Source organism: Podarcis gaigeae, assembly GCF_964106915.1.
Source record: "Podarcis gaigeae genome assembly, chromosome: 5".
Taxonomy (NCBI): Eukaryota; Metazoa; Chordata; class Lepidosauria; order Squamata; family Lacertidae; genus Podarcis; species Podarcis gaigeae.
Window position 1 is genome coordinate 86,888,825 of NC_139681.1, and position 27,282 is coordinate 86,916,106.

Consider the following 27,282-nt stretch of genomic DNA (forward strand, 5'->3'; position numbering starts at 1 on the left):
AGAGGAGACTTCGAAACACAGCCTTTTGCATGCACATTCTCACAAAGCTGCAATGTGTGGTTTGTTGAGAAAGAGGAAAAATCAAGCAAAGCAGCATTCGGTATTTGTAAATGAAGTCCACGGTTTAGCTGACATGTGTATGACATGGCAGCTGGCAGCTTCCTTCTGGATCTCCGGAGCAATCTGAAGAGCCAGCTTCTGCGATGTGATTTTGGCAGGCGTGTTGCTGTCAAACAACAACAGTCTTGTTGCCACACAAGCTGCTAAGGAATGGTGCTTCAGGATCCCTATACATAACTGGTGCTGAAATTCTCTGGGACTGGATTCTGCTTGCACTGTACAGTAGGAAAGGGAGCTGAGTAGAAGCTGGAAGGGTTTCCGTGTAATAGGCAGGCTGATTAACAGAGTTTTGAGGGTTTGAAAAGCAACTGCAACATTTTGCAGGCTTTTCCAGACAACATTGTTGTTGTTTTTCTGCACAATAAATACGGTAGCTGTTTGAGCTGTTTGCTGCAGGATCTTCTTCCCACAGCTAGCGCACCTGTTGTGGGGAAAATTTGTACTTTCCAGCTACTCAGACAAATGTATTTTTCCCCCTCTGGGCAAATGTGGTTTTTGTCCAGGTAACATGCTTAGTGGAATACTCTGCATTGCATAATGAGCTACAGGTCCCTGTCACATCAGTGTCAATAGGTAATGCTGTTCTTTCCCCACCCTAAGCCATTTCATGACTAACACACACACACACACACACACACTGAGCAGGGGCCCATATAGTTGCAGTCATTTGTGGCAAGGTTCATGAGCTCTTTCAAAGCATGCAAACATGCAGGATATGAGTGTGGTCAGTTTTGTGTATTCTGACTCACCAGTATGGGAGCACACATCTATTAAACCATGGCTTAGATCTGCTTTTCTCCTTCCATTCTTAAGATGATTAGCATTAGGCTTTGTAAGTTCACTTCTGTCTTCATGTTGCTTCCAACTCTGGGAGTGTAGAAATGGCTATAGCTGTAGCTTGTAAGTTCATGTGTCGTGCCAAACCATAGACAGCACAGACTATCGTCTCTATAAACTAACTTCAGTTCACGAGTTCCAATTCAGGTTTGTCAGCCGGTTGTAAATAACAGCTTATCAGTTCAGACATCAGGCCAACTATAATTATGATAGACACCATGGTTGGGTGTCTGAAGTGAGCTGAAGGGTTGGTTCAGAGATTACTCTAAATTATTTTTGCACTAAGTGCAGTGATTGAAATCATGATTTGCTTTAGAAAATGTACTGGCAAACTATGGCTTGTGCAATTTACCTCTGCCCCAACCTTCCCTGCAAATCTCCAGACACTGTGCTAGACAGTAACCTTTGTTGATTGACTTTTGGACGTGGTGTCAAACCACAGTTTTTCTAAACTAGCTTTAATCCCTGGTCTGAAATCCTAGTTTGCTGGCCATCTCAAACCATGGTTTCCTTGGTGATATTGGTTTAGGGAAAATAGCAAACCATAGTTTGGTGATAAGATCTCAATTATCTCGCGAGTGGTGTGGATAGTCAATGGCAGTGTTTCCCAACCTTGTGCCTCCAGATGTTTTTGGCCTACAACTCCCATCATCCCTGACCACTGGTCTTGCTAGCTAGGGATGATGGGAGTTGTAGGCCAAAAACATCTGGAGGCACAAGGTTGGGAAACACTGGTCAATGGGATAGATAGGATTTTGTGGCTTGCCTTACAAATCTGGCTACTGCTTTGCAAAACACAGTGCAGCTGGTGGTACCAATTAGCTCTAAGGAGTTAGACCAATTCCTTATACAACTTTTTATTTCCTATTCCGATCCAGTCTTAGGAAACAGATTTGGATGCCCAGCCTTAAGTGCCAGCCATGATCATAAAGCAAAACTAAACACTTAGCTCTTTTCTTTTTTGCTGTTTTAAAGTTGTCACAGCAGGCCAGTCGCTGCATCCTACCAGCAGTTTGACTTTGCCTCCAAAGGCACATTCTTCCATTGTCTCCCAAGACAGGCAGATGCCAGCAACAAGAATTTCAAGTAACAAAACATACCCATATAAGGAAAAGGGAGCTTAGTGGTTGTACAGGAAAGATGGTTGTAGTTTTAGAGGTTCCAAGAAAGGCCATCAAATGAATATGTCTCTCCATAAGATTCCTTGAATTGATGGACGGTGAAAAGCACGATCAGTTGTCTTAACAAAGTCAGTAAAAGGATGGCATGCCATATATAAGGTGTGAGCCTTCCCCCACCCCCGGTCGATATTCCTTCTGTGAAATGGTTAATTTGTACATAAGCACAATGTCCCATATTGCAAAATTCAGACTTCAAAAAGATTTGCATTTAAAGTTATCCCATTTTTTGCCATTATTAATCTAGCTGCGGTTAAGAAAACGGAGGATGTGGTCTTTGTTGGTTTTATGTTCTTACTCTGAGGAGTAAAATAACATAGGACTGATGTTGAGGCTGGTTATAGCGATTTCGAGGCTGGTTGTAGCGATTGCCCGCAGTGGGACCACATCTGGCCACCCGAATGCCTCTTACAGTTCCAATTGCCAATCCATAAGCCATGGGTCAGCAAATTTTTCAGCAGGGGGCCGGTCCACTGCCCCTCAGACCTTGTGGGGGGCCGGACTATATTTTGAAGGGAAAAAGATGTACGAATTCCTATGCCCCACAAATAACCCAGAGGTGCATTTTAAATAAAAGCACACATTATACTCATGTAAAAACACGCTGATTCGCGGGCAGGATTTAGAAGGTGATTGGGCTGGATCCGGCCCCCGGGCCTTGGTTTGCCTACCCATGCCATAAGCACAAGAGACACGGAGGGTGTAATTCTTGGTGGAAGGTCACCTCCCTTCTTGCAGGAAAGCCCATTGTTGACCAGGGTCATGGATGACGAAATGTGGAGGCAGAGAAAATGCATTTGCTGGCCGAGAAAAATTGGACGTTTATAGCTGTGGGCAGGCAGGCTGAAGGTGTATGTAAAAGGGAAGAGATTTCCCTGTTGTAAATCAATCACTAGCCTAGTGTATACAAGGAGGACTCTTATTTAAAAGCTTAAAGATGCATCATCCTTTCAGGCAGAGTCTCTTCTGCTCGACAGCTGGTGCTTCGCCAGGGGTGTGTTTCTATGAATCTTGCCAAGGAGTTTAGTCTGTGATAAAATAGCTGAACTTACATACAGAGGAGGCCCAAGACATTTGCTGCCTCAGGCAGCAAATTCCACTTGACAGCCCCTCTGCCGTGGTTCTGAAAATTATAATAATAAACAAGATGGTTGGCATGCTACTTACCCTGAAGTGATACCTGCAAATCCCCTTCTCCCTGCAGAAATGTTGGAGCTGGCCTTTTTGCTTAAATGGTAGGGCTTGTCCTCCTTGCGTAATATTACTGCATTTTCTTACATTCTTAGTATGAAATAGCATCCTTTGCTGTGTTAACTTGCTGCGCGTGGCGAGAGCCGAGAAGCCAAATTCTCACTGAACTTCGATGACTAATTTTTCATAATGCTTCCTCAGCCGTATTTCCTGCTTTCAGACTACAGAGTTCCTGTCTTGCAGTTTCCAGCTCTTCCCCAGCACCAAAAGCAGGGTGAAAATTGACTTTTGTCACTTGCATGATTAATTACGCCTCTTCTACCATTCTTTTGTCTCAGGGAGATAATGGAAACAAACCGTAGGCATTTGATCATAGCCTATCACCATAGTTAGAGGGACATTAACTAGACATGGGATTAATCTTTAATAAAAACGAATGGGAAGGGGAACCATTGGCCATACTTGCTGATGGGATTTGGAGTCCACCAATACCTGGAGGACCACAGGTTCTTATCCCTAAACTTATCCCACAGCACGAGAAGAAATTCCAGTCTTACTTCTCGAAATCTAAAATACCAATGGCCTACTGCTGACATTATGATCCCAACCTCTCAAGCACAGATAGGAAGCAGGGGATCTTGTGTGACCTTGTAGGCCTTCCCTTTTCAGAACCAAACATGGTGCAGTGTTGCACTTTGACCAACTGGAGTGTGCTGAACGGGGTTGTTTTCATGCCCAGGTTCTGTGGGTTTTGAGCCTGGTAGCATCAAGTCTGTTTGCAGATGTTACACTGCTTTATCATTTGGGAGGTGATCTTCATGTGGCAGAATTGGGAGTGAGGAAACTCCGGAAGTTGCTCCTGCGGGAGGCAGTGATAGACGGCAACTTTTGGATGGCTTTAGAAGAGGATTAAGCAAATCCATGGAAAATGAGGCTATCAGTGGCTTCTAGCCATGATAGCTGTGCCCTGCCTCCACGGCCAGAGGAAATATGCTTCTGGATATCAGTTGCTGGAAGCTGCAGGAGCAGAGAGCATTTTTTTTGAGCTTCTGTAGCAATCTAGTTGGCCACAGTGATAACAAGATGCTACATTTGATGGGTCTTTGGCCTGATCTGGCAGACCCTTCTTATAATTCCTGGGGTATCCTTGAGAAAGTGGAATGGACCATTATAAATTAATACATTTTAAAAAAACATTTCCCCAGCTTCTGTGGCCTCATAGCTCTGGTCCCTCCTTTGAATGGTTGCCATTTGCCTTCCTGTCTAGATTTGGGTACCATTTTCCCCCAGCCTAGCCCTGGCAGCTCTCTCTAAAAAGGCAGGTGCCAGGTGCTGGACCAGCATGAAGTTTCTGAGCAGCCATCAAGGGCAGAGTCACATGGATGCTGCATTCATTGCAGAGATGTGTGCTTTTTAAAAAAAAACAACAACAACCAATTCTGGCAGTGAATGCGAAGGGAAAGTTTTGAAGGGCCTTGGGTTCTCATGGTGTGGAGCAAGCTGCAGTTATTAAGGGGGATTAGAGTACACAGCTGGTGAGCAGATGGAATGCTTGCAATTTCAAAGCCGCACTCAGCCGTAAACCAAAATTTACACAAAACCTATTAGCTTCCCCCCCTTTTAATTACGAGTAGCTCAGTTCATTTACTACTTACTACCTGGGCCTCTTAATTCAATTCAAATTTGAGGCTTTACGTAATATTCTCAAATGGAGCCTTTTATCGCTTCGGCTGCACCCTAGTGTGGTCTTGGGAAGGGAGCCGGGGGTCAAAATATTAATTGAGAGAAATGGTTAATAAACTCTGTTTTCTCTGTTTCTTGGGTAATAACTTGGCTCAGGCTGTCCTATTAGCCTCTGCTTGTCCGCTGCAGAATTTCCCCGTTCCTCTCCCCACAAAAGCCAAGTGCCTCTTGCAGCAGATGAATGAGGAATCAAAGGGGACTAGTCTGGACTTTTCAGCTTCCTTTTCATCTCCTCGCGATGAAAACTTGCATCTTGACTCTAAAGGAGACACTCGAAATTCCTTCTCACCAGCAAGAGAGGGAGAGAGACTTTAACCTTGTTTTGGTGAAATGTCCAGTGAGATTGAGGGCCTTGGTTCAAAAAATTCCCCAACCCATTCTTAAATTCGAAAGCAGCTATGCATGGCTTGAGCAATCATCATGAATAACCTAATACAATGAATGGAAAAATTCCATATATATATATATATATATATATATATATATATATATATGGAATTACACACACACACACACACACACACATATATATATATATATGTATGTATGTATGTATATATAATTTTTATTCATTTTAAAACATTTTAGTTGACATACATTTCACAAAATTTCACCTCTTATACAATGTTTTGGACTTCCATCAGCACCTCTGATGATCTCCCATTTTTATAATTTCTCCCGCAGTTCTTAAATTCATATTGCCTTTAATTATCATAACAAACGTCAACCTTTTCGTTCAATAATGCAATAATTCAAATTATTCCCCTTACAAAACTTCCTGCAAACCTACAAATGTAATCGAATCATTGCAATTACTTTTCAAATAGTCCGTAAATTTACGCCAATCTTCTGTCAATCTCTGGTCCCGCTGGTTTCGAATTCTTCCCGTTAGTTTGTCTAGTTCTTCCTAGTCCATCAATTTCATCCTCCAATCTTCTTTCGTCTAAAAATTCCTAATTGGGTATGGTAACATTTCACAGGCGTGGTTGTTGTTTTTTGAGAAGCCCAGGTTTCTCTCACCAAAGCATTTTGAGAAACTTTAACTTCTCCAAGTACCAGGAAAACCTGGTCTGCAGATGAGAGGCCTGCTTGTGTCCTGATGCACATCCAGATTTACAGTGCATCTCTGGGTGCAAAGTTGGATGGTGAGAGCTTCATCTGCCTGGGTGGAGATACTGTCCTTGGTGATAATTTTTCATATGTGTAACTGAGGTAAAAGGTAAAGGTAAAGGTACCCCTGCTCGTACAGGCCAGTCTTGACAGACTCTGGGGTTGTGCGCCCATCTCACTTAAGAGGCCAGGGGCCAGCGCTGTCCGGAGACACTTCCGGGTCACGTGGCCAGCGTGACATCGCTTCTCTGGCGAGCCAGAGCCGCACATGGAAACGCCGTTTACCTTCCCGCTGGTAAGCGGTCCCTATTTATCTACTTTCACCCGGAGGTGCTTTCGAACTGCTAGGTTGGCAAGCGCTGGGACCGAGCAGCGGGAGCGCACCCCGCTGCAGGGATTCGAACCGCCGACCTTTCGATCGGCAAGTCCTAGGCGCTGAGGCTTTAACCCACAGCGCCACCTGCGTCCCGTAACTGGGGTACTGGACTAATTTTTAAAGATGATGTAATTTGCTGTGATAAGAATCTGCATATTTTATTAGGACGCTTGTTACCTGTACAGTGGTACCTCTGGATGCGAACGGGATCCGTTCTGGAGCCCCGTTCACATCCTGAAGCAAATGCAACCCACGTCTGTACATGTGCGGGTCGCGATTTGTCATGTATGCGCATGACACCATTTTGAGCGTCTGTGTGAGTGTCGAAACCCGGAAGTAACGCGTTCCATTACTTCCAGGTCGCCATGGAGCGTAACCTGAAAATGTTCAACCTGAAGCATATTTAACCCAAGGTATGACTGTATATAGAACGGTGTTCATTATCACTATGTTGTTAAGAGCCTGCTGGATCAGGCAGTGGTCCATCTAGTAAGAATCAGAAGTGTAGAGTTATAAGGGACCCCTGAGGATTGTCTAGTCCAGCCCCTTGCAATGCAGGAATATGCTGCTGTCCCGTACGGGGATCGAACCTGCAACCTTGTGATAATCAGCACCGCATTCTAACCAACTGAGCTATCCAGTCCAACCTCTTGTTCTTACAGTGGCCAGGCAGAGATGGCCTGTGGGGAACCTGCAAGCAAGATTCGAGGACAAGGGCACTCTTCCCCTGCTGTGGTTTTCACCAACTGGTATTGTCGATGTTGCTATAATTTTTATTAATCACCACGCATCATCTTCCATGCAAGTGTCTCAAGGCAATGCACAATAAAAACAGTAGAAAGCAACACACACACAAAACAAGCAAAACAACAATACAAAATAGATGCCCATTTCGGAGACCTATTCATCCGACTGGGAAAGTCTGTTGGAACAATGTTGACTTCTTGTGGGGCACTAAACTGTCAGCAGTAGTCCACTGAGGGTACACCAGATCTGGTTCCAGCCTTCAGACTGAAAAAAGTCCTCGGCACCTGTACTATAAAGCAACTGTTGTTTTTTCTTCATTTTTCAGTTTTTTTGCACTGGGCTCCTAAGACACAGTACTTGCATGTATGTAATTCTCAGTGCATGATGTATAATCTGGAACCCTAGCCTAGGTTGAAGTCAAATTAATCACTTGATAATACCAATTTATTAGACTGCATGGGCATGGATGAGGGAAAGAACAAACGCCAGATATTCTTTGAAAGCTTTTCAGCCTTTTTTTTTATGGACAATGTCTAGCTTAAACCAAATGGCTTTGTGTGATCCTTTGCCAATTTAGTTTATTAGTTCAGGCTAGAAGCCTCTTAACCCAGACCATAGTATGGTTTCCTTTGTAATTCAGTTGAACTTCTCAGGCCAATTTGCATTTACTGTTCAAAGGAACATATTGCTCAGTTTTGGATGTGTCTTTTAAATAACATGTTCGTTTACATCCCTCCCCCCACTTTTCCACTAAAGGGCATAAAGGCTGATGGTCCAAGTCATTCAATCATTTCTCACAGGCTTCTGTTTTTCAGAAGATTAAGGGGAACTGTGTCAAGTCCAGTGCAAATGCTCTCAGGCTTTTTCTATCTCCTTGAAACCTTGTTTTTACAGGTGTGTGATTTCCTTCTTAGAAGACTGATTAGGATGAGGCAATGGTAATGAAACAGAAGTAAGAGGCATGACATTTCCTAAGCCATTGGCAACCAATAGCCATGAACCTAAGAAAGCAATGCCCAGAGTTTAGGTGACCAAATTCTGGCTTAACAAGTCACGATACGAACAAGCCTCTTATGCTCTCACAGAGGCCACCATAGTTTCCTGTTACATCCAAACTCGAAAATCTAGGTTTAATGACTTCTAAACAACCCAGAATATGACAGCTCCATATTCTATTCTAACTGGGATCTTATTTATTTATTACAAATATTTATATTCCACCTTCCACGTTGCCTTGCGAGAAATGTTGGTGGCAGGTAGTCCTTCTCGCTTGTGCAGTTGGTTGCATGCAGGGGATAGCTCAGTCAGAAGGGAGTGAGATGCTTGGATCGCAGGGTTGTGGGTTCAACTCCACTTTGGGCAGAAGGTTCTTGCATTGCTTGGGGTTGGGAGAGATCAGTGGCATGCGGTCAGTCTACTAGAGGAACTAGGTCAGTTCCCTAAATGTTTGCGGTAAATTAGGGTATTAAATCCTGCTGTCTCCTTCCCAAAGCCAGGGAGATGCTAGGGAGGGAGGTGCAGTGCTCCAGTGGGTCCAAGACTCCTCCCGCCACCTTCCGAACGCCCGGGAAGCTTGGCTTAAGATAGGGGGCAAGATGCTCCAACGGGGAGGGAGGCATGTTGCTTGCGCATGCAATGTCCCCTCTGCAGTCGGCCATCTCTGGCTCTGACTAAGAGGTCAGCAACCTTTTTCAGCCATGGGCCGGTCCACCGTCCCTCAGACCTTAAGGTGGGCTGGACTATATTTTGAAGGAAAAAAATAGGAACGAATTCCTATGCCCCACAAATAACCCAGAGATGCATTTTTAATAAAAGCACACATTCTACTCGTGTAGAAACACCAGGCAGGCCCCACAAATAAACCAGAGGTGCATTTTAAATAAAAGCACACATTCTACTCGTGTAGAAACACCAGGCAGGCCCCACAAATAAACCAGAGGTGCATTTTAAATAAAAGCACACATTCTACTCATGTAGAAACACCAGGCAGGCCCCACAAATAACCCAGAGGTGTGTTTTAAATAAAAGGACACATTCTACTCATGTAAAAACACACTGATTCCTGAACCATCCACGGGCTGGATTGAGAAGGCGATTGGGCTACATCCAGCCCCTGGGCCTTAGGTTGCCTACCCCTGCTCTAACCGTTCCCCTTCAAAAAAAAAATTCCCCTACGACTCATGGTCCCTTCCAACTCTGAGATTCTATGAAAATTCTGTGAAAAACCCATTCACATGAAGGGCCATAGCTTATTGGTAGAGCATCTATTTTGCATGCAGCCGGTCCCGAATTCTGCCCCCAGTATCTCTAGGTAGGCTTCAGAGAGACCCGTGCCTGAAACCCTGCCAATCCTTATAGACAGTACTGAGCTAAATGGACCAATGATCTACCTCAGTGTGAGGCATCTTCCTTCGTTCCTATGGTTTGTTTTGTTAAGTCGAGGTTCATTCATCTGACCGTGGCCACTGTGTGTGAATTGTTGCTTTCTTTCCAAGACGAAGTCTGAAAAGATCGTCACATTTCTTCTTGGCTGTCCCCGCAGAACCGAAGTTTGGATGCTATTGTTATTTGAATCTGTGACCTGCTCTCGCCTATATTCCTGGAGTGTGTTGCTATGTGCCTAAAAAAATAACTATAAATATAAGCAAAATATAATGGGAGTAACATTGCTACCCCCGTATCTCTCTTCACAGCACAGCTTCTGAAGTTGGAAGCAAATATCTTCTCCTAAAAAGAGGTCATTTGCAAGGATATTTGGAGCAATTTGTTTGGAAACTGCACAGCAGCCTTTGCAGTTGCTGAGAAATAAATGCTAATTTACAGATTGCTGCTGCTGTCATTCATCAGACACTTAATTAAGCGAGATGTTTAAAAATAAGATTAAGAAATTTAAACGCAATATCGTAAAGGTGGTAAGTTAGGGAGAGGCCCCCTGTCTGAAACCCTGGAGAACTGTTGCCAGTCAGTGCAAACAGTACTAATCTAGAGGGATCAATGGTCTGACTCAACATACAACAGCTTTCTACATTTATTATGTTTTTATTTTTTTAGTCTGTTTACTACTTTGAGCTCTCGAGCAAAGGCAGAGCAATTCTTTTGAGAAATAATACGTAGGACGGCCACGGGTCCTGCTTCACAGAGCCATTCTCTGTAAAGTCATATGGAGCCATCCTCTGTTTTAAGAGCTATCTGGCCAAGCCTGTTTGGAAGACAGAGAACTATAAGAAGGGAGAGAGCAGAGGCCTTGGATTTTGCCAGCCAACAGGTAATACTTGGACTGCAAGCACACAGATAATCTGGTCACAGCATTCTGCACTATGGCGAGATGAGTCGTAAAAGGTAAAGAGACCCCTGACCATTAGGTCCAGTCGTAGCTGACTCTGGGGTTGCGGCACTCATCTCGCTTTATTGGCCAAGGGAGCCGGCGTACAGCTTCCGGGTCATGTGGCCAGCATGACTAAGTAGCTTCTGGCGAACCAGAGCAGCACATGGAAATGCCGTTTACCTTCCCACTGGAGTGGTACCTATTTATCTACTTTGACGTGCTTTCGAACTCCTAGGTTGGCAGGAGCAGGGACCGAGCAATGGGAGCTCACCCCGTCGCGGGGATTTGAACCGCCAACCTTCTGATCAGCAAGTCCTAGGCTCTGTGGTTTAACCCACAGTGCCACCTGTGTCCCTCGAGATGAGTCATATATCCTTTTAAATTATAGTAATTATTTTGTAAAACTTGCATGCATATGCATAAATTAGCATGTGCAAATTTTATACAGGTCTATGCCCTCTTGTTGTTGTTGTTGCATTTCCTGCGTTTATTTGCCAATGATTAAGGGGCCAATCTTTGACCAAACTGCGGGAGGCAGTGGAGGACAGAGGTGCCTGGCGTTCTCTGGTCCATGGGGTCACGAAGAGTCGGACACGACTAAACGACTAAACAACAACAAAAGGGGCCAATCTAACAACACGGCTGTTGTGAGAGTCGCTGCCTTGTTGTTTTGGATGGCTCTGGGCTGAAGCTGAGACTTTTCTGAGCGAAGGATTTCAAAGCTCACCACGCCCAAGCTGAGAAGGCTGACCAGCCCTCCAGCCTGTCCGCAGCCTGGATGCATTCTGAGCATTCCATACAAAAGTTCTGTTTCTCGCTGTAGCCACCAAGAGGCCACCTAGCTTCCAAGTTGGTGGTTAACGTTGAGAAGAAAGGCTAAAGTTCAACCCGCCGAACTGGACTTGCCTTTTATCCATGTATGCAGCTTCTGTATTGCTGATTAATTGGCGGTTGCTTCAAAGCCGATGAGCCGTGGCTTTGCTCCATGCTGCGTATCTGTCGTTCCCCTTTGCGAGGCAAAAGCATTCCTCCAAGGGGGCAAAACACATGTTGCATCAGCTGCGCTCGCCCTCGTATATTGTCATAGGCAGCACCATTTTACCAAGAAAGCTTTGCTTGGCCTTCAGTTGGCCAGCTGTATGTTGTTCGTTGCAAGAACTGGCTCAGATCTTGGGCCAGTAATATTTGCAGGGGGTGGGTGTTTGCTGCTGCTGTATTTAAGCAGTCGTAAAAAAGGAGGAAAGAAGATCATAAATCCAAGCTGTGACCTTCATGCCCGTGCCACCCAGAGGTCTGTTTCATGCGTTTGAGCATCCTACTTCCTTCTTCACCTAAAACTCCACCCAACTTTGCTTTTGGAAATGAATATAACCAAAACGTCAAAATATTCAGTGATGTATATCAATCAGTGATGCTCTGAAATCTAGGCTTCCTCTGATACCTGTCGTCATCGATCTTAGATCCCCATGTGAACAAGCTGGCCAGTTGTCGTCTCAAGTATGGTGGTGTTGAGAACCTTAGTTGTTCTGTGGGACTTGCACATTCACACCAAGACAGTTCTCAATGGTTAGCTTGGGACTTCTTGGCCACCATGAGAACCATGCGGTTTTCTCAAATGGTCCATTGGCCTGACTCGCAAGGTGGAGCATAACTTCAGATTGGTCCTTGCTGCAGACCTTGAGTGGGATGGTCTGGGGCTGTGATTCCTCCGTTATCCTGGTCAAACCATTTCCTGGCATGTCTGGTCTTACAACAACAACAACAACAACAGCCCCCTCTGCTATGGTAGAAGACCCATTAAGTTGACCTGCCTTCAAATACTTAAGGATTCTGGATTGCCTGTTTTCCAGAAGAGCTTACCCCCCTTGAGTGCCTATTTCCTAGAGTTTACAATCCTATCCAGGTCTTAGTCTTGGTATGGAACAGAATGGTGCAGTGGACCAGGCACCGTCTCTGGCACTGCAGAGCCCAGTTTGCCGCTCGAAATACTAGGGATTATTTGGGGTGATGGAGTAGGTGGGGTGATAGATAGAGCACAAGTGTATAAAGCTCACTGTGAAGCTGGCCAAACAGATGTTAAAATACAAAATCGTGCCTGCTGCATGATGGTGACGGCAGCAATGAAAGAAGGTACCTTGGCCTCCTGGCAAGGGGCATAGCTGCACAGGCAGGTTTATGGTGATTTTGGTTGCTGGCTCCCAAGGTCACGAAAGCTAAGTGAAGGCATGTGAAGCTGCTGGGATTTGGACAACCTACTGGCAGCTGCCATGAGAGCACGGAAGCACATGGGGGGCTATTAGGAATCGGCCTATTAGGGGGAAAACACACTCTCTTGTCTAGCAAATTGGAGGCTACACTCTGCGTGACCAGCGAAAGGTTTCTGCCAGCAATTGTGGTGGTCACGGCCTCTGGAAACCTGGAAGAAATTCTGAGCGCGCAGATGATGTTATGACTGGCACATCTGCAAGCGAGGAACCGCGCTTGGGAGTGAGGCATGGAGCATGGAAGGGCCCAGTCCTTATGTCACCAGCCTGGAATGGAGGGGCTGTTTGAAACAGCAACTACTTTGCTATCGCCAGGCTGCTAAGTGTCTAGCTGGACCTTTTCCGTCTTTGCTGTGAAGGAGTCGGGGGGGGGCAGGCAGGCGGAGAGAAGCCCTTAAGCCGCGTTTACAGTGGAGATATTTTAATTAGGTTTTGGGCTTGCAATTCAAACAATTTGCATAACACAGCTGCTCTCGGAGCAAACATGAGAACCGTTCCTCCTCGTGGGAACTTGAAACTTTGGTTTGTAATACATTTACTTCACCCACCGTCTGTTTATTGTTTGCATGGAAGCTCATCCTTACTTTCATAAAGGATTTCTGCGAGGGTGCAATAAGCAGTATGCGTGTTCTGCCCCGAAGAAGCGCAGAGACATTGCGTAGCTGAACCTTCTAACAAACTCTTCTTTCCATGTGTGCCTCACTCTGGCACTGTTAATTCCCCATGCTGGAGGTTTTCGAGATTTCTGGCCTCAGAGTCCCTGTGCCACATGCTTTTGTCTGTTGACAAACTCCTGCAGATCTAAACTTCACAACATTGCAGAAGATTCTGGAGCCTACTTGAAGGCGCTCCTCTCACTCAGGCAGAGGCATGCCTGAAACTTTTCCTACAGTCTTTGCTATGGCTGCAGGACAGAATCAGTACAGATAGGCAGGCAGTCTTCATCTGTCACTAGCTAATCTCCTCACAGCCAAACAGCATGTGACGGTGCAGTCATGCATGTCTCTGTCCCTGTCAGATACATAGGCAACATGGTTTGGTGGAGTCTGAAAAGTGAAATCCCGATTGGCTTTGCTATGTTTTGCAACTTTAAGGAATTCACCACTAGCCGCTCAGCTCTTGATTCCAGAAGCGAATAGGGGGAAACGCCTTAAAACAGCCTTCCATAACCTGGCATCGTCCAGACATTTTGGACTGTTAACTCCCATCAGCCCCGAAAGTTGCCAGTGTAGGCTGGGACTGGTGGAAGCGGTACACCGAAATGCCGGGTTGGGGACGGTTGGCTTTAAAGCAGTGAAACCTTGACTTTATCAGCCCCATGCTCTAACCAACTGAGCTATCCCTGAACTGATTTTGTGCCTGCGTGTGTGTGTGGGGGGGGGAGTTGTTGCCTTTTACATCACATCCCTTGTACCCTCCATCGAAAGGCCTCTGGTATGCTTCCGAGGATCTCCAGGGCTCAGCATAACATCGTTTTCAAGCCATTGGCTCATGTTCTTGAGCTGTGAGGGTTGGACTAGAATTACCCTGGTGGTCCCTTCCGACACTACAGTTCTGTGATTCCTCTATGATCCTCAACGCACATAGCTGAAAGTCAATTCAGATAAAATCAGTGGGGATTTATTGCATTTTTACTATTTTTTGTCGGGACCCTGCCAGAGTGACTGGGGCAACCCAGTTAGATGGGCAGCATATACAATTATTATTATTATTATTATTATTATTATTATTATTATTATTATTATTATCGCTGTACAATGCAGTTCCCAGATCTGGATACAAGAAACTGCTCTGGCATCTCCTTTCTCACCATGCATACACGGGAAAACTGGAAAGATCCCGAATGCTTCAGATTAGACAGGTGGTAAAAATGCAGACAAATCAGATGCCACAGTCATTAACCCGAATCCTGCTTCCTTCTCATCCCCGCCCGCCCTTTAGAAACCTACTCAACTTGGCATTGAGGGAAAGTTCCTTCTTGCCTCTTAATTGGCACGAGGGGCCACCATTGTGAGAACCATTTTATGTTTGCTGTGTTTTTGAGAATTGGCCCTGTCTGCGTGGCTTGCCAAAGTTTTTGTACTTTTCTACCCCTCTGAGCGTTAAGACAACAGGTGGGATCTTTCCCCATTCCTGATGCCGCCCGCCTGCAATGCAGGGAATTTGATGGGGTGGCGGAGGAGGAACTATTAGCAACAGAGCAACTCAGCTTGCAGGACTTTGGGTAATAATCCTTTTCTGTTTGTTGTTGATCCAGGCCAGCGTGTAGGCATCCTATAGGCCTCGTAAAAACCCATCTGGTTCGTAAAAAGAAGCTTTAAAACCAAGAAACGTGACAAATCAGCGCAAGGTTCTAGGCGGCTTCATTTATTTTTGAGGCTTTGCTGAGAGCCAACACTGCTAAGAGACACCAGCGTTCACCTTTCCTGTGCCTTCCTTCATCATACGCATTCATCTGAACTCAGTTTTGCCACGTTTATCTTAGCAGGGAATGGAGAAATGAAAGTTACTGCTTAAATTATTGCAATTCTTCTTCGTCTTCCTTGCTCCCTAGATTTGATTCCTGTTGGAGTCACGGGGTTCCTGTATTGACATAACACTGGATTTGAATTTTTCTTTCCAGGAACCAAATGCGCTCTGTGTAGGATTCTGTTGTTGCTTTTGCAGGGAACCTGCACAGTTTGCAGTTAGAGGTGTGGCCTACGTGGGGTTCAATGTAATTTATTCTTTTGGTATTGGGACGTTGGTGCCCATAATGGAATGTGCTACAGCTTTAACAGTGTTTTAACATGGAGCACTCCATTTGGCGTCCCCCAAAAAGCTTAGATGTGCTTAGCTAGACTTGAGTTCTCCTCCTCTTCTTCTTCTTCTTCATCTTCACAGGGTTGTTGTGAGGATAAGGCAGGTGGGAGGAGAACAATGCACACCACTTTGAGCTCCTTGGAAGAAGAAAATGGGTGTGTGTGTGTGTGGTATAAATGCAAAAAATAAATCACGCACAGATAGGCAGACCACTATTCTTCCTTTGGTAAGTTAGCATGGTAGTGCAGAAGGGAGGGACTCCTGAGCACATGCTATGCCTGGAAAGAGCTCCAGATTCAGTTCCTGGTTTCTACAGGTAACACCAAGCAAGATCTGCATCTCGGAGCCAGAAGAGCTGATGTCACTCAGTATAGACAATATAGATTCTGAACTGAAAGGACATAACAAAACATGTTATCCAGAAACATATCATCCTTATTTTTTCCCCATTTTTCCTCCCTCCCACACAAAACCCACCCACCTCCACCCCCCCGACTTCCCTCAGTTCCATTCTTTGATTTCTCTGAGAATGCTGATTTCTGCATGTTACAAAGTTGTATAGATCCTCAAACTATTTAGCTGATTATTATCAATAAATAGTTTGTGAATGTTTATTCAGAGCCAGCCAAGGAGTTCAGTTCACTTTGTTGCGTCTTCAAATACTTTGTAAAGGGTTCCCATTCATCTTTAAAGTCACAGTTATCCTTGTCCCATAGCTTATATGTCAGTTTTGCCAGTTCTGCATAGTCCTTCAATTTTTCTTGCCATGATTCTTTAGTTGGGGTTTCTTCAGTCTTCCATCCTTGTTCGGGTCTCCAGTTGTTTTTGGACTACAACTCCCACCATCCCTGACCACTGGTCCTGCTAGCTAGGGATGATGGGAGTTGTAGTCCAAAAACAGCTGGAGACCCAAGTTTGGGAAACTCTGGCTTAGTTCAAGAATGCTGGTGCCTTGCAGCAAGCACTTTTTGAAAGGGTTGTAAGTGATTCCCCATGCATTGCACAGAGTTGCTCTTTGTGATTTTAAAAAAGAAAAGTTATGCTGGCCACAGGAAGTTCATCACACAGTCCTGTGGCTTGTGGCTTATGTCTAATATCCGATGACTGTGCCAGTCCTGTAAAATATTGGCACACTGGTTTATCAGCTGCTGATAAGGATGGGGAGGCCATTTAAAGTCGTTCCAGGCTAATTCGCACTTGGTGCGAAACTAAAAAAAGCAGCCTTCCTTCAAAATTTGCAGTTCTCCAAATTTTGCAATGTAGTTCTTCTGGTCAAGTCATATGTACAGTGGTACGTCGGGTTAAGAACTTCTGGAGGTCCGTTCATAACCTGAAACCTGAAACTGTTCTTAACCTGAGGTACCACTTTAGCTAATGGGGCCTCCCGCTGATGCTGCTCCACCGCCATACGATTTCTGTTCTCATCCTGAAGCAAAATTCTTAACCAAGGTATTGTTTCTGGGTTAGCAGAGTCTGTAACCTGGAGCGTCTGTAACCCGAGGTACCACTGCAAAGTGGTACCTTGGTTTAAGAACAGTCCTGTTTACAAACGGTTCAGTTTACGAACTCCACAAAACCAGAAATAGTGTCCCGGTTTGAGAACTTTACCTCAGTCTAAGAACGGAATCCGAACAAGGAAGGGCACCGGCGGCGGGAGGTCTCATTAAGGAAAGTGTGTCTCGGTTTAAGAACGGTTTTGGTTTAAGAACGGACTTCCGGAACGGATTAAGTTCGTAAACCGAGGTACCACTGTATAGAATTGCATGTGCTAGGGTAAAGTGTGCATAAGAAATCATATATTAGTGGAAATAATAGGGGAAACGGCTTGCAAAAATGTGTGTAATAGGATACATTGATACTGAAATGCTGATGAATTTTCAGGTATCCTTTTTTAGAACATTGCAAGCTGATATTTGTTTTATTTCTTTATAAAAAAATTTATATTCTGCTCTTTCATAAAAGAGAAATCAGAGCATTTTACAACAATAGCACATAAAACTAGTCAATAAAAGAACATTAAAAAGTTTGGAAAGCCAAACTAAAGAAGGGGAAAATGAGGCACTGAAAGGAACCAGAATTGATAGATTACCCCATCCCTAACACTGTCCTTTTCTCCATAGTTGCACTTCCCATTTTGTCACGAGTAAATGCATTTTATAATAAAAGGCAAATCTGGAAACAATGCAGAACTGTCTCACTGGTCCTATGAAGGTTAGGTTCATGGGTGTGTTTCTTTGATGGGCATCTAGTTTCTCTAAGCCTTTGTGGAGTCATGTGTAATCTTTTCTTTGCTCCAGTATCTTTTCGGTGCTTGGTTCACTTCGTTATCACTTCAGAGGGTCCTCCTAGCTCTCAGCTGACCTCTGCTGGATATAGAGTTTTTAACAGGCAGATAAATGTATACCTGGGACTTGACCCTGCTAACAGGACTTCCTGGCTGCAGAACAAATGTGAGTTAGGCCTCTGGTCTCTAGAGCACATGGAAGAGCAGTGTGCTAGGAATGCTTGAGGAATGGTGGATCTGAATTCTGAAATAGACCCACCTGATCCTGCTCAGAACATAGACCTCCTTTGGAATCAGAACTCCAACAAATCCCACAAGCAATCTGCCTCCAACAGCTAACAGTCCCAGGGAGCAGCTAGAGCCACAGGTGTTGAAAATGGGTCTGCAAATGTCCCAGGGAGCAATAGCATTTAATGTTTCGGGGACATTGAATAAAGAAAGCTGGACATATGGAAGCAGAAGCTGTTTTCTCAGGCCATTCCAAGCAGCTATTACCTACTAAAAGGCTTTAAAAAATAAAAGTACAGCCCTCGGACCACACAAAGTGTTTTGCTTTGTTTCTTGAACGATAATATGTTTGTTTCTTCGTTTGTTTTAATCCACATGGAAAATGGGCCAGTACAGGCTTTGAATAAGGAGGTTTTGAATGTTTGATGTCTTACCGTCTTTTGATTTGTTCGAAGGCGCTCAGAGTGGCTGGAGTAACCCAGTCAAATGGGTGGCGTATAAATAATAAACTTTTTTGTTATTTATTGAATTGTACTATTAATAAATTAATTATACTGCCCTGTACCCTCAGGTCTCAGGGCGGTTATTTCACTCTTATTTCACTCTTCAGTGTGTCTCATGCCCATTTAGATATGCCAATTCCCTCCTTTCCCAATACCATTTATACGTCATTTGTGCAGGATGTTAGCACCCGAAATGTGCGAAAGTGTTATGGACCAAATTTAGGCTGGCAAGTCCACCCCCTAACTGGCACTCGATTTCATTGGTCGGGAGCAAAGCCTGATTTACCAGTGAGTACGCGGGTGGCGCGGTGGGTTAAACCACAGAGCCTTGCTGATCAGAAGGTCGGCGGTTCAAATCCTCGTTACGGGGTGAACTCCCGTTGCTCGGTCCCTGCTCCTACCCCTGCTCCTGCCAACCTAGCTGTTCAAAAGCACGTCAAAGTGCAAGTAGATAAATAGGTACCGCTCTGGTGGGAAGGTAAACAGTGTTTCCGTGAGGTGCTCTGGTTCGCCAGAAGCGGCTTAGTCATGCTGGCCACATGACCCGGAAGCTGTACACCGGCTCCCTCGGCCAGTAAAGCGAGATGAGCGCCACAACCCCAGAGTCGGTCACGACTGGACCTTTACCTTTACCTATTTTTATAATTAATATAAAAACATTCCATGAGCTTAAAGCTGGAATGGGGAACCTGTGGCCCTCCAGATGTTGTTGGATTACAACTCCCATCACCCCAATTATTACGTTATGCTGGCTGATGTGAGTTGGGTGCCCAAACAACTTCTGAAGGCCAACAGGTCAATGAAAGGGGCCTAAGGAAGACGAAGAGGCCTATGTTATACATTTATATCCTTCCCAAAGAAATGATATTTGGCCACCATTTCACCCTGTTTTGGTACAGCAACGTCGTAGTCCATTCTTGGGCCTCAGCCCTTAACAATATGACCCTTGCCAAAGTCATAACAGCAATCGGTCATCCCTCACGGGAATGTATGTTTAGAGTTCTGTTCCCCCACCCCTTAAATATCTAAAATAACCGCCATGTTTGTTTTATAGTCCCTATATCCTATTTTTATCCAGTGCTTCAGCTGGAGTGTGCTAGTCATCAGTGACTTGAAAAGGGTCAACGCTGGGGTTAGTTACTGTAGAAAATTGTCACTTTTTCCACATGGAGAGGGAAATGAAATTTCATTGAGCTTTGTGGGTTTATTTTTATCTCATCTCATTACTGAGTGTGACAGGAATCCCAGCTATAAAGCAATGTAAAGAGAGAAAATCTCGTCCACATGTTAAGGATTAAAGGTCAAGAATGATTCAGCTTCAGCTTCTGGCAGCTAAGGTGAAGTAATAAGTATAAAGAATTTTGCAGTGAGGGAAAAAAGGGGCATTTGATTATCCCCCACCCTGAAGATTTCAGGAGGAAATGCCAGATCCAGTGGGTCTAGTAGTTTTAAGTTACTTCACATCATTTCAAATTTGCACACTGCCTCTCCGTATTAACTGTACTTGAGCTGGTTTACAATCCATAGCAATTACAAAATACGTGACAAAAATCACTTTGCCATCCTGTAGCCATTCGAAATATGGCTGAAAACAGACAAAACAAAAATTCAAGAATCCACTTCGCATATTGTGTTGCAATAAAATAACAGAACAAAATTACCAGATAACAAAACAAAAATTCACCCATCATTAACAAATGCAAACAAAACCAATAAATAAAACAAAAAAAAAACCACACCAGTTCCAACTAATTAAATAATTGCATGATTACATAATTACAAGACATCATTTATGTTGAGTTATATTCGGTGTTTTTTAACATTTGGTGGCTTGTGGTTTGACTGTTAAGATACATCTATAAGACAATTTTGAAGTGAATATTGTTACCTAACAAAGAGAGTCTCCATTACTGAGCCAGAGCAGAATATGAATTCTTATTACATGGTTCTTTCTTCCTGGAAAATCCATTTTGTTCAGAATTCATGTGTTTCCCATTGTGCAGTTAATTGTCAGTTGTGGTCGTATCAATACAGAGCTCCAAATGTTTTCATGCTTTCATAGTTGCACTGCATCATTGGTTTTGAAGTCTTGAGACTATGGAGCACCTTTCACGCATGCATGTTTCACTTGCAATGTGTTTTTGCATATTAAGTGGTTCATTGGAAGAATGCAAATAGTTTGGATCTGGATTCTTGAAATACTGTCAGAATGGCCTTTGGGGTTTTCAGAGATTTGTAGCTTTCCGCCCACGTTTTGGTGTCAGGATCTTTGGCAGCCAGGCAATGTCAAGTGTGATCCGCTTGAAGATTAATTTGCACTGAGTATTTTCTTGGGAACCACTGCTTTTGGTCAGGTTCTTTATTTTCTTTTTCAAACTGAACTATTCTTGTTATGAATAGTAATCTGAATGATGAATAGCAATCTGAATGATTCACTAAGTGGACAAGCTACCACCATATCCTTTCCTGTTATGAGTTGAATAGTGATGCCTTATTGCCCTTGAGCTTGAGCTAACTCAAGTAGAGAGAGAAAAGGGGCAAGCTGAGAACAAAATTGGGAGCACAAATCCAAGGGATGGGAGATACTGTAGGTGGTATAATCAAGATTGAAAGAATTATTACTATGGAATATTCCCATAAACAAGAGCATAAAGATCTGATAGGCTTCCTTCTGTACCAAAGTAGGCAGAATCTGAATGATATGTAAGACTCTTGCTATATTTGTGCTCCAAATGCCATTTGGAGTCTTTGCCAGAGGCTGAATAATCATCCTGTGTTCCTTCCTTTCAAAGGAAATTGTCTGAAGCTGGCAGACCAGTTTAGCATAGTCTGCCTGTCTCTGAGCAAAACAGTGTCGCCATGCTCAGCCGTCCCTCAGTGTGTTGTCTTCCCCCACTATGTGCCTGGAAAGGTGGCTTGTCTGCTAGATTGTTCGAATGCAAAAGGAAACAGGCCAGCATTCCGGTTCCACAAATGGCAGGATCAAGGCATTTTCAGCCCGGTCGACAACTATAGATCTTACGTGGGCGAAACTATGCACAGCTTCATAATTCTTCTTTCGTAGCTGAATTCTGAGGACTTTCCTGATACTGAGTTACTAAACCTGCTTTCTTGCTCATGATTCTGTGCCCAGTTGTTCGTTTTCCAGATTTCGCAAAGACAGTTCTTTTGCTACCTGTGGCCTGGATCGGGTGTGGAGAACCTTTGGCCTTTCTGATGCTCCTGGGCTACAACTCCCATCACTCTTGACTGTTGGCCATGCTGGCTGGGGTTGATGGGAGATGTAGTTCAGCAGCAACTAGAGGGCCCAAAATCCTGCCCCCACGCCTCTCAGGGCATACTAGGTTTTGGCCGAAATACTCTTGATTCTTAAGAGGAACCTAGGAAATTCCTTTCACCCCTGCTCCTTACCTAGGGTTAGAGGAACAGGATAGCACTTTTGGTGGCGAGTTCCCACCCCACATCCCCGTGGAAATAATGACACAGTTATTAAGGTTAATGGACTTCAAAAAGGCCACATCTTTATTGGTTACCGGTGATGAGCGGTATTGGCTTAGGCATTGGTCCTAACCGACTATATCCGACTTCAGCCTGTCCGCTTGAAGTCCGGAAGGGTTAACCACCAGTAAGGGGAGTGCTTCTGATGCACATCAACTAGGAACTCCCCCGGGGTCACCGATAGGGGGCGTGCCTTAGGCCCTCACCTCCCTATGCTTCGGACAGGGCCACGCCCCTCGGAATCCTTTACCGGACTACCCTTCAATACGTGGGGCAGGTGATGGCGTTACCTCCCCTCTTCCAACTACAGAAATATTCCAATGCCTAACTACCAATATCCAGAAAGTTGTGACGATTTGCTATGATGTAGGCAAAAACCAAGTGGGTGGTGCCAATTTGCCAAGTGGAAAAATTCCTACCAGGCCCCTCAACGGCAACCAACCAAGGTCCATAGCAAGGTCAAAGGCAAAACCTTATAGGGCGGGAGGGTGGGGAAACCAAACTCTGAGGAGCGGCAAAGAGGGAGATCCCTGGCCGCGTCCTGCTTAAAATGGGGCAGGCCACGCCCCCAGAGCCAGCCGATTGGCTGGCTAGGGGGTGACATGGTCGGGAATCCCCCCAATCACGCGGGTGGAAGTGGCTTTGTATGGCAAGTCCCCCCCCCAGTGGAAATAATGATACATGACACAATTATTAAGGTTAATGGGCTAAAAAAAGGCCACAACTTTATTGGTTACAGGTGAGGAGCAGTATTGGCCATAGCCTTCCACCGGGACCAAGCTTTCAACCCTGGCTTCATATCCTGGTTGAGGTTAACTTCAAAACTTTGTATGTTAAGATTGGCGGAGGGGGCCCTCCTGGTAGTTCTGCTGCCTTCAAACACTCGGGTTGGGGGTGGCCTAGGAAGAGGGCATTTTCTGTGGTAGCCCCCAAATTGTGGAAATCCCTCCCTAGAGAGGTGTGTCTGGCAACATCATCATACAGCTTCCGGTGTATAATGTATGCACAACTTCAGGTGTATGTTTTCAGGAAACAGCCTATTTTCTGTGATTTCGTTATTTTTTTAATTGTAGGTTTTTCAAACTGTTTCCGATGTTATGTTTTAAATTGTTGTAAAACACCCCAGGACATTAGGGTGAACGGCAGGTAATAAATTGAAATAACATCAACAACAGCTCTTGACTATGACTAAAGCTGACAGCCATTTCTAATCTGCATATTGCTTTTTACTGTATATTGATATTCTAATACATTGGTTTTTATATTGTGTTTCTATGATGGGGTGATAGGTTTTTTCCTGTACACACCACTTTGGAATTCTCTCGATGAAAAGTAGTTTAAAAAGGTTTGGAATAAGTAAATAAATATAGTTGATCTCGGCGTGAGCCTTAGAATAGTGATTGTAGTTTGCACCGGAGGACGAAGGAACTATTCGCATGGGAGCAAGCATGGAAGTTCACAGTGCCTCCCTTTGATCCATGGTTAAAGCATTGCCTCTGCGTTATCTCTCCGATTGTGTGAATTCACATGTGGATGAATTCAAAATTCGGTTGACGCTCTTGCTACAGAAGCAAAAGTTGTAACTTCTGTCCTCTTTTTTCTTCCTGCACAGAATGCGACACAGAAACAAAAAGGGTTCAAGATGTCCTTTCTGGAATTGAAAAACCACAGGTATGTAATCCGCTGGCATTTGACGAAAAATAATAATTACACAGCAGTGCAAAATTGAAGATAGGAGATGAGATCTAGTGTAACATTTGTGCAAAGTAGCTTTGGAGTTTATGTCATTGGTAGCACACAAGCTTATATTTCACAGCGTAGGGGTTGCTTATTATTATTATTATTATTATTATTATTATTATTATTATTATTATTATTTATTAGCTAGCTGAAGCTCTGTGCTCCAGCCACTGACCTCAGGGACCCCTGAACCAGAGCAAAAACACTCCTGGTCTAGGTTTGGATGTAGTCGCCTAAGGACGGACAAATCTTTCCCTTTTCCGTTCTGTGCTACTTTCATATATTTTTCACCCATCTTTCTGCACTGGTCTGCATTGTCTGAAAGAAGATATCCTATTTAAATAGAGAATTTCAGTATGAGAAGTGCATCTTAATCCAGTAGTTAGCTAAAGCTGCAATCTTAACACCACTTCGGAGTTTGAATTGCACTAGGTCCTTCAAGCATCCTTGTGGTCATCTCGGCAGTTTTGGCGCAGCTGTGCCTCCTTATCTTAAAACACGCAATTGCCGCTGTAGCTCATGCAATCAGACCGTTAGTCATCTGGCTTTTTTAAAAAAGCGAATGTGCAGAAATAGCCCCCGTAAACATGTAAAATGTTTACAGCTGCATTCCTTTCATTATTCCCAGCCTTCCTTTCACATGTGTGGCGTGCTGAGATTATGTAACAGGGCAGTCTGGTAGAAAGGTTTTTACGGGCTTTCGTCTGAGATGGCCTTAGCGTGCTTCGCTGATGACTTCAGCACATATGTGAGCGCGTGAATTCCTGCCGGTAGTAGTTGCATGCATGATCTCGTATTTGTTGTGTGCGAGTCCAAATGAGAGAGAGAAAGAGAGAGAGAGAGAGGGGGGGGGAGACCCTTACAGAAGCAATCCTGTTGAAATCCTGTAGAAATAGCCTCGTTGCTCTTTTGCTTAATTGGCTATGTTTTTCGGTTAAGGTGGGGCATTACAAAGGAAGGAAAAGGTGATTGTTTAATGAATATTAGACTAGAGGACCAGTAAGTTGGAAAATCCAGTGAATGTTGCCTACTGATCTACCTGCTGGTCTCTGCATTTCAGAGACATAGTTGAAGTACTGCTTAGATGAGCATCTTCTTGAAAATTGCAACCCTTTTTTGCAAGGTCTGAGTTGTGGGTTGAAATTTGGAGATGTGATGTGCGCGCACACACACAATCAGTATCAGGGTCTCGAAATTAAAATGTTTCTGTGGCAGCTGAGAAAGCTTGTGCTGGACATATTGCTTAAAGGAATTGAAGCTCCATCATGAAGGGTTCTCCCCTCCCCCCCCCAAAAAAAGTGCAATAAACTGTAATCTACTTTTTTCATTCCTGGGCATTTTAATTTGGATTATTGTTTCCAACAGGCAATTTGGGGTCTTTATGATACCGACTTAGCTATTGTATGGCTAAAGGGGGAAATGAATGTATTTTTTGGGAAATAACAAACTGAATAGTTTGGATTACCCAAGCAAAGAAATGTGCCTTTTGTGATTCTCTGTTCTTGCTGTGCAAGAAGAAACCATTTCTCTCAACCTAGGTGTATAGTACTTTATGACCCTGTGGTATTTTAATTAGGGCACAAACTACGTTAGAAATGAATCCAAGCTATGCAATAAGTCCAGCTCTCATTCATTCCGGATGGGACTTTTCACAGGAAAGGTTTCCAATGGAGAGTGCATATAGTAAAGTTTTACGGACAGGTTGTTTTGCAGCAAATGTCAACTTACATTCAGCATAGACTGCTTGGTACCTTCTGGCTCAGTTCAAGGTACTTAGATGGATCAGTGGAATCTATTTTGACTCTCCGTTTAAACCAATGAAGCTGCCTAGCACCTAAAGAACCGCCTCTTCTCATGTGAACCAATCATCGTCTGAGGCCCATTTTTGCATGCCTCTTCCACGAGAGGCCCAGTGGGCAGCAACACGAGAACGGGCCTTCTCTGTGGTGGCTCCCTGCTTGTGGAATGCTCTACCCAGAGAGGCTCCCCTGGCACCTTCCTTACAGTACATATCTTTGTGTACTCAGGTGAAAACATTCCTCTTCTCCCAGGCCGTTGGATAATTAAAACAACCTATAGTCTTTTAAAATTGGGGCTGGGTATTGTTTTTGTTCGTTATCATGGTTTGTATTTTTGTGTTTTTACATTGCAAACCGCCTTGTGATCCTTGGACGAAGGGCGGCGCAGAAATTCAGTAAATAACCACGGTGGTTCTTTTGGCCTGTTACGTTTTCCGCAGTGCCCTGCAACATCGCTCTGTCAGGCACTCTGGAGAATTGTGAGAAAGCCAGCTTAGATTCCTTGATCTCCCCATGTCTCCCAGGCAAGCCTGCAAGGGAGTGGAGGACCATGTTGGGCAACACAGAAGACTTCCTCCCAAACCTTTGAGCTTTAGATGGAGGTGACTGGTTGAACCATGGTTTACGGTTCAGGTTTCTCAGTTGGTTAGAGCATGGTGCCAAGGTTGCAAGATCGATCCCCGTATGGGACAGCTGCATATTCCTGCATTGCAGGAGGTTGAACCTGATGATCCTCAGGGTCCCTGTGATCTATAGCAAGGACGCCCAACTCCCAAGAGACTGCGATCTACTCCCGGGATGAAAAACTGGCAGTGATCTACCCATTTTTGGGGGGGGGAGGAGCCAGAGTAGTTGAGCTTTTTTTTAAGGGGGGTTCAGCTTCGGTCGGGCCGTTGTGGGGAAGTAGAGAACAGCCACCAGGAACGGTCTACCATCGCACAGCCGGGGATCCATGAAGCCTTTCGCCACCGTAGCAGGCCGTCGGCAGCCAACCAACTCTCCCCAGGTCAGGACGGCATGGATGTGGATTCTCTTTTTCCCCCGCATAGGAAAAAGAGCCCGCAATCTACCACTGTCACCCAGGGATGGACCTGTCGATCGAGGTCGCCCGGTTGGACATCCCTGATCTATAGGGTGCAAGTCAGCCCCCTTCTATTTCATCGGAATCTGAGGTGCCACCTTCCTCTCTCAGAAAACAGAGCTTTAACCTCTTGGGAAAACAAACGGCATAACTTGCTGCCTCCCTGTGTGAAATTCTCCTCCTCCTCCCTGTTTTCCAAGATTTTCTTCCTGGGACGTCCACAGGAATTGCTATTTGTTTTACTCTCTGGATTGTGCAAATTATTAAAGTTTATAAAGGGATACCAAAAAAAAAAAAAAGGAAAGTTCTTTTTGTTTTGTTTTTAGCCATATGTTCTAAATGGATACGTGTGTCCTAGCTAGCAATCATAAAGGAAAGAAAGCATTCCAACAGAACATTGGCTGGATATGGTACATGAAGTTCCAAGTCCTTGTCTGAATTTATGCAAAACAGTTA

At 44.5% G+C, this 27,282-nt stretch overlaps 1 protein-coding gene across 1 annotated transcript in view; it reads left to right on the plus strand.

Annotated features, from left to right (window-relative positions):
• The window catches only part of FNDC3B (fibronectin type III domain containing 3B), a 274,382-nt gene that overhangs the window by 171,115 nt on the left and 75,985 nt on the right, over nucleotides 1-27,282 (plus strand). Inside the window, exon 7 of the mRNA XM_083739234.1 lies at nucleotides 23,819-23,877. Within this exon, the coding sequence (XP_083595360.1) occupies nucleotides 23,819-23,877 (59 nt within the window). The remainder of the gene's footprint in view (nucleotides 1-23,818; nucleotides 23,878-27,282) is intronic.